This window comes from Mesoplodon bidens, assembly GCF_964165515.1.
Source record: "Mesoplodon bidens genome assembly, chromosome: 7".
In the NCBI taxonomy this organism is placed as follows: Eukaryota; Metazoa; Chordata; class Mammalia; order Artiodactyla; family Ziphiidae; genus Mesoplodon; species Mesoplodon bidens.
The window spans coordinates 7,293,872-7,306,730 of NC_138164.1; the positions used below are offsets into that span (position 1 = coordinate 7,293,872).

General features: G+C 59.6%; 1 protein-coding gene across 3 annotated transcripts in view; it reads left to right on the forward strand.

Moving 5' to 3' along the window:
- KIRREL3 (kirre like nephrin family adhesion molecule 3) overlaps positions 1-12,859 on the forward strand; it is a 537,771-nt gene that overhangs the window by 513,713 nt on the left and 11,199 nt on the right. For all 3 annotated transcript variants that reach the window (XM_081239339.1, XM_081239341.1, XM_081239340.1), the window contains 5 exons: positions 2,614-2,762; positions 4,217-4,344; positions 5,673-5,799; positions 9,451-9,551; positions 11,452-11,650. In XM_081239339.1, the coding sequence (XP_081095465.1) occupies positions 2,614-2,762; positions 4,217-4,344; positions 5,673-5,799; positions 9,451-9,551; positions 11,452-11,650 (704 nt within the window). The remainder of the gene's footprint in view (positions 1-2,613; positions 2,763-4,216; positions 4,345-5,672; positions 5,800-9,450; positions 9,552-11,451; positions 11,651-12,859) is intronic.

A 12,859-nucleotide genomic window follows, 5' to 3' on the forward strand; every position in this document is an offset into this window, starting at 1 on the left:
GACAGGGCGGGTCCCACTGCCCAGAGTGAAAGGCAGGGCTATTGAGAACAGCCTGTCAGCCTTGACACACCAGCCTCCTGATTGTGTGATATAAATAATTAATCCTCTTACATTCGCTCACGCCAAATTAGACATTGATTGGGAAAGGTTTAATCTGACGCCTGTTCTGAGGCGGCGAACTGCAGTGGCGGCAGGGGCGTAGGTGGGTGGTGGGAGAGTGAAGCGACAGGAGGAAAGAGGTGGAGGAGGAAGCGAAGCTGGAAAACAGGAGAAGAGAGATGGCAGGGGAGGTGGGAGGGGAGGTGGGAGGGGAGATGGGGGAGGGTGGGACTTGCTCCCCCCTCCCCCCCCCCCCCCCCCGCTCACCCTTGGTCATGTGACCAGCTGCTTCAGTGAGTGGTTTGAGCTTCTGGAAGGGATGCCTACGAGGGACTTCCTGGTGTGGGAGGGGAATAAACAAGGGAAGAGAAAGACTGGCTGAGTGGGATGTGAGCAGGGGACTGTGGGGCGCCCCCAAGGCCCAGCCCCACATCTGGCCTCCTGTGGCCCTGGGAGAAGACGGCCTAAGACTTCCCCCTGCCCCCCCTTCACCTCCAAGGTGAGGACGGGCCCTGGGGGCTGAGAGCCACAGCCACACAGCCATCCGGCATCCCTGAAGTCTCCTTTCTTGGGCTCTGAGAGGGGAGGCCAGCCTACTCTGGGGAAGAGGGGACCCGTGTGGCCTGGAGCACTGGGCTCTGGGCCTGAGGATGCCCCAGCAGTTCTGAGATCCTCAGGGCCCCAGTGGTGGAGCTTTCACCCTTCTTACACTATGAGGGGCCCCAGACAGGTGGGGAGAAAGCCCCCTTTTCCCCAGGAACCCCCCAATAATGGAAGAGGACTGCCCAGCAGAGCCTGCTCACTGGGGCCAAGCCCACCCCTGCCCCAGCATCTGGAGCTGTGGGCAGGCAAGAGCAGGGGTCCGGGCAGGGCAGGAGGGGCTCACCCGCCTCCCCCCAGCCCAGCCAGCTGCCTGCCCCACCCCCCAGCATCCCACCGCCTGAATCTTCACTGCAGCAGGGTAGATGGAGTAGGGGCTGGACACCGACCCCCGACCGTGTGTCTGGGACTGAACTCAGCCACCCCAGGCGGGAGCTGTACCTGACTATTAAGTATGGTCATTAAATGAAAGTTAGAAATTGAAATGATTCATGAATAATTCATAATAGTTTGTTGGGAAGCTCCTTCAGCTCTCGGGGAGCTATGGTTTGCTCTGTTGTTAAACTATAATTGTTATTATTAATTGTCTTCTTAATAACAACCCGATGTTAATTTGCAATAATAACCGCCTGATGCCAGCCTGAGGCTCCCTGCTGTGCCGGGCCGGACGGGCAGGCTCAGTGGGGGCCGGTGCAGGGACGGGCAGGAGACGGGCCTCTGTGGCCCCAGGAAAGGCTCCAAGAATGTGGTTACAGGGGACCGTGGCCCCAGGGTAACGACTGCAGGGCCAAGGTACCTGCCCAGCTCTGGTAAAGACATGCACCCCAAAACAGGCCTGAGCCACCGTAGGAAGAGCCTGGTCGGAAGTTCTGTGATTTTTAAAAAGTCTTATCCACAATAGGAGTAAACCAGGGGAAGCTCTGAACTCTCTCTCCTAAGGCATCTGTAAGGAAACCCCAGCCTCACGCACACAGGCACACACACCCCTGGGCGCACTGCCCCACATGTAGCAGGCTGTCCAGCTACCGGTCCAATGCAGTGATCACTGCCCCTGAGCCAGGTCCAAGACACAGATCAGCCAGTTGGCCCAGCAAAGAAGTCAGCACAGCTGTCTTCCCATCCCCCCTCTCCGCCCCCCATCAAACCAGTGCTGATGGAGCCCAGGACTCTGAGGGGCGGAGCCAGGGTGGAAGGCAGAGGCTGGGCAGGAAAAAGAGCGAGTGCCATGGAAGAGGCTGAAAGGGCTTTCAGAGAGAGAGGGATACCATGAGGGGACTGCCCCGGCCCCAGGGACAGGAGTCAGGACAGGGGGACTGAGAGAGCTGACCGAGTTGGGGAGGGAGCAGTCAAGACCACTGCTCACACCTCTCCATCAGCTTCTCGCCTTGTCTGGAAATCAAGCTTCCTGAGCCCCACGCGTGTGTACACACGTGCACGTGTGCACGCGCGTGTGTGCAGGAGTGCACGCGTGTATGGGCACACACCATTAGACCTTGGCCTCTTCGGTCATGGATTTGGCTTCCTTCTTTTCCAATGTGGCCCAGGACGGTCCCCCGCCACCCCCAAGAGAGCTCAGAGCAAGAGGGCCGAGCGGTCTGGGGACTGACAGTTGGGTTAGCCATCACCTGCCCAGCCAGGTGTGCTGACCCACTGAACAGTCAACCCACCCCCTTCCAGAATAACCCACCCGCGGACCAGAAACCACTGCCCCCATCACCAACCCCACGCCCCTAGCCCTGGGAGTAACCCCTCTGCAGAGGGCTCCCCTGAGGGACCGCTCGGGGGCCTGCCCCACGCCGCCCCGCCTTGGGCCTCGGGATGGATGCGTCCAGCTCCCAGAGAGAAGAGCCCCCTGGGCGGGAAGGATGCCCTCGCCACCGGAGGTCCACATCAGCCTGGGCGCCTGCGTTGCAGGTGGGCCAAGAGGGGCCAGATCATCAAGGAAGCATCCGGGGAGGTGTACCGGACCACCGTGGACTACACGTACTTCTCAGAGCCCATCTCCTGCGAGGCGACCAATGCCCTGGGCAGCACCAACATCAGCCGCAACGTCGACGTCTATTGTGAGTGGCTGTCTGGGGGCTTCCCGGGCGCACGGGCACTGGCTGGGCGCTGCTCACGGCAGGGGGAACCGCCGTGGCCTCGTTGCACGTGACATAAGAATGCCTCACAGGCTCGTAATCCGTGTGCTTTACGAAAAGCTTCCCTCGTGTTTATCTTGACCCTCATAGTCACCGAGGGAGGGGACTTCCCTGGCGGTCCAGTGATTAGGACCCCGCACGTTCACTGCCGAGGGCGCGGGTTCAATCCCTGGTCAGAGAACTAAGATCCCACAAACCAGGCGGCGTGGCCAAAAAAAAACTATTAAAAAAAAAAATCACCCAGGGAGGCTGGACTTCTTATTCCCAGTACCCAGATGAGGGAATGGAGGCCCAAGGTCACGCAGCGAGTAAGTGGCAGAATGGGGACTGAAAAGGGTCCGCCTCCCACCAGGGGCTCCCCCTCTTCCCCAGTGGCCAGGAAGGGACCCTCGGGGAAACAGCCCGCAGCTGTGTTCACAGCGTCACAGCGTTGAGCATCAGCTCATCCGCTGCCCTGTACAGATTTAGAAGCACTTTTGCAAACTTTATGCGTGACCGCCCCCTCGCCCGTACGGGCCTCAGCAGAAAGTGCTATGACTCCCTTTTTGCACCAAGGGACTCATCTGGGTCTCCTGACCCTGATTTCACACCTTCTGCTCCCTGAAAACAGCTGTCTGCACACCCTCCCGTCACCACCCCTGAAATCCCAGGGCTGCACCCACTCTGGGAAGCAAGGCTTGGTCTGCAGGGGACCCGGGTCAGGGCGGGTGTAGGGCAGCAGAACCAAAGGCCACCTGCTTCGTGGACTGAAAAAGAGGCGGGGCGGGGCTGGACTAGAGAGTAACCTGGGCGGGCGGCCGGCGTGGGCGGCACCTCCAGGAGGCCTGGCCTCCCCACTCCTTATCTCAGAGCCCTGCAGTGGCCCTGCGGGGCCCTGGGTGGGCCCAGAGAGCTGGGCCAGATGCACGGGTCCCTTGACTCCCGGTCACAAGGCTGAGGCCTGCAGGAGGTGGCCAGTTGACTTGAAGGCAGACACGGAGAGATTCAGGGGTGGGGGAAGGACCCTCTGCCCACACACTGGGGTCAGGGGGGCTTCCTGGGACCAGGACAGAGGGAACGGGATGGGAGAGTCCTTGGGGGCAAATCCAGGCAGAAATGGGACCAGAGCCGCTTTCCGGGGCTGGTGCTGCCTACCGCCGTGGTGGACCCGACGGAGGCTGGGCTGGGGGAGAGGGGTCTCCTCCTTACTGCCCAGACCCAGGCCCAGACCGGTAGAGGACTGACGCGGAACGGAAGGGAATGGGCCGGAGTGGAGGCACGTGGCACCAGTGGTGCCCCCTCCCCCAACCAGAATCGGGGAGGGGGCGCAGCAGCAACGAGGGTCCCCAGAGCTCCCAGCCCACGAGAGCCCTGTCTCCTCCCCCCTCCCATCGCAGTCGGGCCCAGGATGACCACGGAACCCCAATCCCTGCTCGTGGATCTGGGCTCTGACGCCGTCTTCAGCTGCGCCTGGACAGGCAACCCGTCCCTGACCATCGTCTGGATGAAGCGGGGTTCTGGCGTGGTAAGTCCGCAGCTCAGACCCTGGAGGGCCCTGGAGGGGTGCGGGGTCCACAGTCCAGGAGGGAACTGCCTCCCGTGGCCCCTCTCACTCTTAGATTGGGGACGTTAGCCTCCCATGTAAACTGAAGGAAGGAAGGCCCCAGAAGGAGGAGAGGGAACCCCAGGTACCCACACGTACCCGCCTTGGGTCTAAACACATTCAGCCCGTGCAGTTCTGCTTTATCCTGAGCCTTATAAGAAAAGCAGGTGGTCACCAAGATGCCGGGGCGAAAAGCCACTAGAAAGGCTTTTCAGCTTTCCCCAAATAGTTGTTACCCTTTAACTTTGGGGTTAAGCCTTGCTTTCTTCCTGTGTTCCTCTTTTTTTTTTTTTTGCGGTACGCGGGCCTCTCACTGTTGTGGCCTCTCCCGTTGCGGAGCACAGGCTCTGGAGCGCAGGCTCAGCGGCCGTGGCTCACGGGCCCAGCCCCTCGGCGGCATGTGGGATCTTCCCGGACCGGGGCACGAACCCGTGTCCCCTGCATCGGCAGGCAGACTCTGAACCACCGCGCCACCAGGGAAGCCCCCCTGTGTTCCTCTTTTAAAGTGTATGTGTCCTTTAGTGTGCTTAGGAGTTTCAGACATCCCTCCTCCCAGGAGGACCAGTGAGAGCCTCGGGCAGGGAAGCAGGGGGAGAAGCAGCAGAAAAGTGACTTCTGTGTGCCCTGATGGGTGCCAGACACTGCACTATCCTCTGAGTGTCCCTGCCCCCATTACAAGGATAAGGAAAGAGCCTCCAAGAAGATAATTAACACCCAAAGCCACACAAGTAGGCACCGCTGAAGCCGGGATTCCCACTCAGAGCAGCTGTTGCCAAAGCCTGTTTTCTTTTCATCACGCCAAACCTCATCCCAAAGGGATATTGCAAATGACTCAGGAAAGACAGATCCAAGACCCTCAAAGATGCTCAGCTGCAGGATAGCTTCACCCCTGGCCAGCCTGGTACAGGCTGGTCGGCACACCCCCTGGATGAGGAAGCCCTGGGGGCCCCAGCCAGGGAGGCACCCTCCTTTTCTCTCACCACCCCCCCTTGCATTCCCACCCTTCAGGGCTGCCGCTGGGGCGGAGCATCTTCAGCCTCACGGGGTGCTCTGTGCCGTGGGCTCCCGCACCCGACAGCCCGCCGGGCACACTGTGTAAGAAGACTTCTGGCTCCCACCCCACCCCCTGTTGTTGCTGAGATGCTGGAGACTGTGTACCCTGCCACCCGGCCTGCCTCTCAGCCTTTCTGGTTCTGAGACAGAGAGCATGGCCCCTGCCCTCGGGGTCTGACCCTCCCCACTCCTCCTAGGTCCTGAGCAATGAGAAGACCCTGACCCTCAAAACCGTCCGCCAGGAGGACGCGGGGAAGTACGTGTGCCGAGCTGTGGTGCCCCGGGTAGGGGCCGGGGAGCGAGAGGTGACCCTAACCGTTAATGGTAAGACCCCACTCGTGCCAGGGCAGGGCTGGGAGAGGGCCGAGAGGGTCCCTGGCGTTGCCCCAAGGGGCACACATGGGTTCTGGGCCTCACATCCACCTCCGACTGTGGGTCCATAGTGATTACATCCACCTGTTCCAGTCCATGTCAGAGCCCAGCCCTGGGGTGACAAAGGACCTGGGTGGTTGTCTGGTCACCTCCCTCCTCTGTGTTCCATCTAAGGAGTCTCAGCCCTAAAAGTGATGGCTGATGAATTTATTCCTGGCCAGGAAAAGGGGTCCGAGAGCTAGGGCAACCAGCGTAGATCCCATATCTACCCTTTGACCATGACCTTGGCCCTGGTGGAGAATTTAAGGGGGCATCTCTGTGACTCCTCGTCTGCCTCTTCCCATTTTTAGAGCCACTCAGTGAGGAAGACCTGCCACCATCCCCACAGGGCCAAGTTCAGGGGGGTCCCCTGAGGGCAGGGAACTTGCCTTATTATATGTAATAAGATCACCACAGCCGGAGAGTACTGCCGTCTGTCTGCAAGGACACAGTGTGAACTGACAGATGACTGGTACATGAGACACTTAGGGGGCGGGGCCTGGTTGAGGGGATGTAGAAGGTCACAGAGAAGCTGGGACCCAGCTCAGGTCAGACCCAAGAAGGCTGTGGCACCAGGATGGAAATTCGACGTCCGTGCCGTTACGTGTGCTTGGGCCACGCCGGCAACCGACGCTGCTGGTCTGAGAGGGTGAGGAGGCTAAGACGGCTCCCTCTGTGTTTTTTTTTTTTTTTTTTTCCTTGCGTTACATGGGCCTCTCACTGTTGTGGCCTCTCCCGTTGCGGAGCACAGGCTCCGGACGCACAGGCTCAACAGCCATGGCTCACGGGCCCAGCCGCTCCGCGGCATGTGGGATCTTCCCGGACCGGGGCACGAACCCGTGTCCCCTGCATCGGCAGGCGGACTCTCAACCACTGCGCCACCAGGGAAGCCCTCCCTCTGTGTTTTGAAACGTCCTCCTTCCGCTGGGTTTCGGTTTCCTTGTGAGGCCTCTGCTCGCACATAGTCTGTCTCCCGATCAAGGCTCTGAGCCCCAGCAGGAACCAAGTCACAGACCCACGTCTGTAGGGCCTCTGCTTCCTGTTCCAGACCGGGGCCCTAGTGAGGGGCTGAGCCAGGATCCAGATATCAGCCCAGGCGGCGCACAGCTTCCTCTAGTCTCCGCTTTGCTAGAAGCTAAAACCAGCTTGGTGCTGTCCCCATTAGCCAGCCCCGCTCCACCTCTTTCTTTCCCTCCCCCCTCCCCAAGAGTCGTGGCAGCCCCAGAGGGACGGTGAATCTGCTCAGACCCCGGAGCCATCTGTCCAGGGCAGATCCCTGACTCGGGAGCCTTCCTGCCTTTCCTACGTGTCCCCAGGACGCCACCAATAAATTGGCACTGCAGGGCTAAAAATAACAGCATCTGATCGCACCTCCATATATCCATGGCAACATGGGCTGCAGCCTTTTCCTGCCGGCTCCAGTGTCTGACACTCGGCTCAGGCGCCAGGCCCTGGTGAAATCAGCGGCCTCCCCCGCTACCCGCTACCCGCCCTGGGAGGGCACTGGGAGTCGTGCTGGCCCACAACTACGGCCAGCTCCGCTCTGATGGCCCTGTGACCAGCCGGGCTGGGGACCCTCAGACTCACGTGTGGCCCCCAGGGTCCCCAAGCCTGAAGCTTTTAAGTGAGCATCCTCATTTCTGGGGAAAACACGATGGATAAAGGAAGGACTAAAATCCATTGTCACTTTAGACTTTCAACCATTTCCCAACAGGGATTCAAAGCGGTTTCTTGAGGAGGGAACACACACCTCAAAGGGACATTCCTCTTGGACGGGACACCCCAGCCTGGGCCCTGGTGTCTATCCAGGGTTTAATCTGCACTCTCCAGGGTCATTCTTTCCAAACCCCGCCTTTGCCTCCAATCCTCTGACACAAGCTCCCCTAGGCTGCTAGGAAGAGAAACACCCAAGAGATTGGAGTGAAGCGAGGAGGCAGTTTGCTTGTTTCTGAATGAGGGTCATCATGCCCTGAGGCAGGAGGATGCAGGAAGCGGCCCACAGAGAGGAGCCTGCCAGCCCGCACATGCGTGGACTTGGGAATGGACTTGTCTATCCCTGTGTCTGGAGAACAGGGGGGGAGGGGTGGGGAAGCCCTTTGGGCAGGCCTGGACTAGGCTGAAGGAAAAAACACTATGAACAAATCCAAAATGAGATGAGGTTCTCATCAAAATGCATCCCGGCCGGGAGATGACTGCTGGCCATTGCCCTTTGGGTAATAAACTGGCCCATGATTTGGCTCAAACCTGGGATTTTCAGGAAGGGGGAGATAAACCATACAACTGCTGTGTTCTGACTCTCCCAACCCCACCTACCCTTACCCCGATTCCTGTTTTCTTTTAAGAAGCCCTTAAATGTGTATGCATTTACCTGATCGTTTTTAGAACAGCTGATGACACCGCCCCCCCCCCCAGGGAAATCCTAGCTCCTGGGAAGTGAAGGGGAAAAGGTTTTACCAGATCGTCACTTTCAGCCCGGCAGCAAAACAAAGCACCAACCAAGGTCCTAAAACGTGAAGCCCTCCTGCCTTTTGGCCAAAGGCTTCTTGGAGCTAAGGTTCCTAAGAGAGGAAGTCTGAAGGCCCCCTGAGGGTGGAAGCCCTTATCTTGAGGGTCCCTCATGTCTGCCTCTCCCACCTCCAAGACGTTCCCCTTCCCAGCCTAAATGCAGTCATTTGGGTTAGTTAACAGGCAGAACTGGACAGGAAGCACTGCTGGAATCCTGGTGGACCGTCCAGGCTGTCCGAGACGGTAAATGAGCCAGGTGTCCCCAGAGCCATCCATAAACATGACCCATACACGCACGCACGCCCGGGCCGGATAGGATAATGTCAGGGTCAGCTTTGGAGCTGTGGTCCCACCTGGGCTGTCCGGGTATGTATGTGGAGGCGTGCAAAGCGATGAACTAAGGGATCTCCTGAGACACATGTGAGATGAAGTCTGTGAAGGTGCCCAGCCCAAGCCATGTATGCCAGGGGGGTGGGGGAGTGATTCCCCGCTTCCCGGCTTCGTGGAGGAACATCTTTTACTTCCCTTCCTGCCTGGTTTTCCTGTCCTGCCGAGGACACCGGTTTGTTAGGCAAGCGCGCCCTCTACTGGAGATACGAGGGAATGGTTTGAAATCCAACAGCTGGCTAAGGTGGAGGTGACATTAGCTAGGGGAGGTGACATCCCATTCCTTCCTCCCTGACACCTCCCCCACTCCCTTCTCAGGTGTACCCGTCTCCTTCATAAAGGTTTCCCCACCTGCTGGGTAGAGTTCTCCTCTCTCCTGTGAAGTCGGTTAGCACTTTGCCTGGTGCTTACCTCCCCACCTCCTGTGACAGCTCTCGATGTCTCTGGGCGTCCTGACTTAGAGGCACTCACTCACAATCCCTGGAGAGGTTTATGACTGAAGCCTCCTCTATCTCTGAGTCCCCTGCCTCGCCCGTCACCTTGCATGTCCAGGCCTCCAGTAACTGTTTGCTGAACGACTGAAGGAATGTATGAACTTCTGAACTTGCCAAGAGGGGCCCAGCCAGGGCCCACCCCTCCCGAATCCCTGATGTGACGCTGTCTCCCCAACAGGACCCCCCATCATCTCCAGCACCCAGACCCAGCACGCTCTCCACGGGGAGAAGGGCCAAATCAAGTGCTTCATCCGGAGCACGCCGCCACCCGACCGCATCGTGAGTGCCCCGGGGCGGGCAGGGAGGGCCAGTGGCACGGCCCCCGGGCTGGGCATCCTGGCGGGTCATCTCTGCCTGCAGCCGCTCCACCATCCAGCTGGGCAGTCTTGCCTCTGCACTGCCTTTCCCCATTGGGGAAAACTATCCCTGCCTTGTGTCTCTTGGAAAGGCATCACGAAGACAAAAATCACGGGCAGTCTCCTTTCTCGGGACAGGCTGTGCTCCTAGCCTGCAGGTGTGTTTAACTCTTCTCTGCCTCTCAGCTGTGTGCCAACACAAATGGTTCCGACCGAATTCTGCATCTTGGGGGCAGAGGGCAAGTGAGGGCAGCAGAAGGGAAAAAAACGATTTCTTCCCTTTCCTGGGTTCAAGGCCAGCCTTTAGCAAAATCGTAAATGGGATGCAGTTTATAGTCAGCAGATGTCTCTCTGCACCTCCACAGTCCTCCTCTGCTTTGATGCCCATGGAGAGCGCTGCCCCAGTTAGCAAGCTTTCCCTCTGAAAGCATCACTCCATTCTCCCCGCCCCTCCCTCAAAACCCTTGTCCCCGCAGTGCAGCTTGGGCCGCCTGACTGGCTCACACGTAGCCCTCCCAGGTATTTGCATTTGTAGAAGTGGGGGTGTCCCACCCAGGTTCCGCTGACACTGGTAGAAGCTGGGGCGGGAAAGCAGAGAGAGGTGAGCAGCTCCCCGTACTGTTGGGTGTCGGGGGAGGGGTGGAGACACTGCTGTCCGCAAGCCCAGTGCCCAGGCGGTCCTGCCGAAAGACCGCCCAGGTCAGGTTCACAGGGCAGTCTCACCTTTCCCCAGGGCGGCAGCACCAGAAGGGGCGTGGGAGGCACACGCCAACAGCTAAGATGTCACCCTGTAGATGAAGACCTTGTAAGAGTACTGGTGCGTTACACACTTCCTCAGGCACTCAGTTCATTCACTGTCTGAGTCACCCAAAAGTGGCAAGCGTCCACGCGTAGAACTAATGCCTACGCCTCCCTCTTCCCTTCGCTCTAATCTTTTTAAAGTGTAAGTGTAACACGTACCGGTGTCGATAATATCCTGTTCACTCCTGAGCATATTCACACTGTCTTCCTCTTCGTGGAAATGAAACTCTAGGCCAGGGGTTCTCAACCTGGGCAGTTCCGCCCCCAGGGGACATTTGGTGACACCTGGAGACATTGTAGGGTGCAGCTAAACACCCCACAGAGCCCAGGGCCACACGGCGGGGTGGGCGGTGACAGTGAACGGGAAAGGGCTCTGAGAAGAGGTAAACGCTCACCCGCCGAAACCAAGCTGCACTAAGGTTCTCACAAACGCAACTCTCAGAGCGTAACATTTGTACAAAGACACGCACAAAGTAACCAAACCAGACTCAGTCAGCCTGGGGCTGGCCTTCACCACCACCTGTCAGGGGCCCCAGCTGACAGAGGGGCTCCCATCGCCGCCCCAGTGTCCCCTGCTTGCCTGGGAAAATGTTCCAGCAAAGAGCCGCGTAAGGCCCCGTGTCGATGGAAATACCCTCTGAGGTGGCCCAGCCTCTGTGTGTGTACGTGTGTGTGTGTACGTGTGTGTGTGTGCTACGTGTGGGGTGGTAGATGTACCCGTGTTGTGACGTGTGTGCGTGCTGTGTGCACACGTGTCTGTGCTGTGTGTTGTGACGTGGGTGTACTTGTGTGTACATGTGTTGGCACTGTGGGTGGGGCGGTAGGTGTACCCATGTTGTGACGTGTGTTGCGGGCGCTGTGCTGTGCGCACACATATTGTGACGTGTGCGTCGACCTGTGCCGTGTGGCGGTGAGCGTGAGCGTGGACCCGGCAGCGTCTGCCCGGGTGCAGGGGGGAGGCACGGTGGTCCTGGCGGGGCGGCTCTGGCGGGATGTCCTCCTAATTCTGCGCACCTGGGCAGGCCTGGTCCTGGAAGGAGAACGTGCTGGAGTCGGGGACATCGGGCCGCTACACGGTGGAGACGGTCAGCACCGAGGAGGGCGTCATCTCCACGCTGACCATCAGCAACATCGTGCGAGCCGACTTCCAGACCATCTACAACTGCACCGCCTGGAACAGTTTTGGCTCCGACACGGAGATCATCCGGCTCAAGGAGCAAGGTGGGGCTGCCAGAGCCGCCAGGGCTGTAGACCGCGGCCTCTCCCCGCGAGGGCAGGGCCCCAGGCAAGGTCCTCCGGGGCCCTGGGGGAAACAGAGCGCCTACACTGTGCGGGCGGGCAGGAGACCCTTCCTCACCTGCCACGCAGCCACTGCCGGTCAGCCAGGACCCCCGAGCCCAGGGGCACTGGCCTGCACCAGAAGCGAGCAGGACAGCTGCCCGGGTGCTGGCCCCTCAGGAGGCGCCACGTGGCCTAAAGGCCCTGGCTTCCCTGCTCTCAGCAGTTCCCTGGGGCCCTTTGGGGGCGTGATCTCTGAGCAGTGTCCCCACGGGGATGCCCCAGGATGGGCGTACTGGGGAACCTGGCCCAGCCCGTTAAGACAACAAGCCAGTCCAGTTGCCCCAAACCCGAGGGTGCCCGTGCTAAGCTAAGGAGTGGCACTTGAGCTGTCCAATCCCTGGTGTGCAGGGGACTGGCCTCAGGCTGCCTGCAGCTCCCCAGGGGGACACAGGAAGCCCTTGGACCGCTGTGCTCTGAAGGAGACCCCAGCCAGCAGGGCAGCGCTGGGCAGAAGGGCTCAGAGCTCGGAAGGGCTCAGGCTCGGAGGGCGGGGAGCCTCAGAGGGGCATGGAGGGGGTTCCGGAGAAGTGAGGCAGCCAGCCAGTGGCACACCAGGTCCTGAGATGGGCTGCACGTCTAGCCCCTTGTCCAGCGGGGGTTAGTCCAAGACAGACAGGAACGGTCCAGGGGGCCTCGGCCCTGGCAGTCTCCGACCCCTGCAAGCTGAAGGCCCACCCACAGGCTGTCAGGCCTTGGAAGAGATTCTGGGCCAGGCAGGTGATCTCAGCTGGGCCCCTGGGGCCGCAGGGCTACGCTGTGGATCACGCACTGCTCCCAGCACCTCTTCCCTGAAAAGTGCTGCTTTGCTAATGCTTTGCGCATAATTTGCATAATATCATCCACACATCATCCCAACCCTCCCGGTCCACTGTTGCTTTCCCTCCATGTCTTCCCCTGAGTGCCCCACCCCTCTACCCGCCCCTTAGTGTTCTCACCCCCACTCCTCAGAGCCAACTCCCACCCCAGCCTTGACCTCTCTCTCTGGTCCCACCCATCCGGAGTCCCTAAGTCAGTGTGAACGAACTCCAGGTTCAGTTGGGCCAGCCCGGCATCCTGGAGACGTGATGCAGGAGGGAGCCCCCAACCACC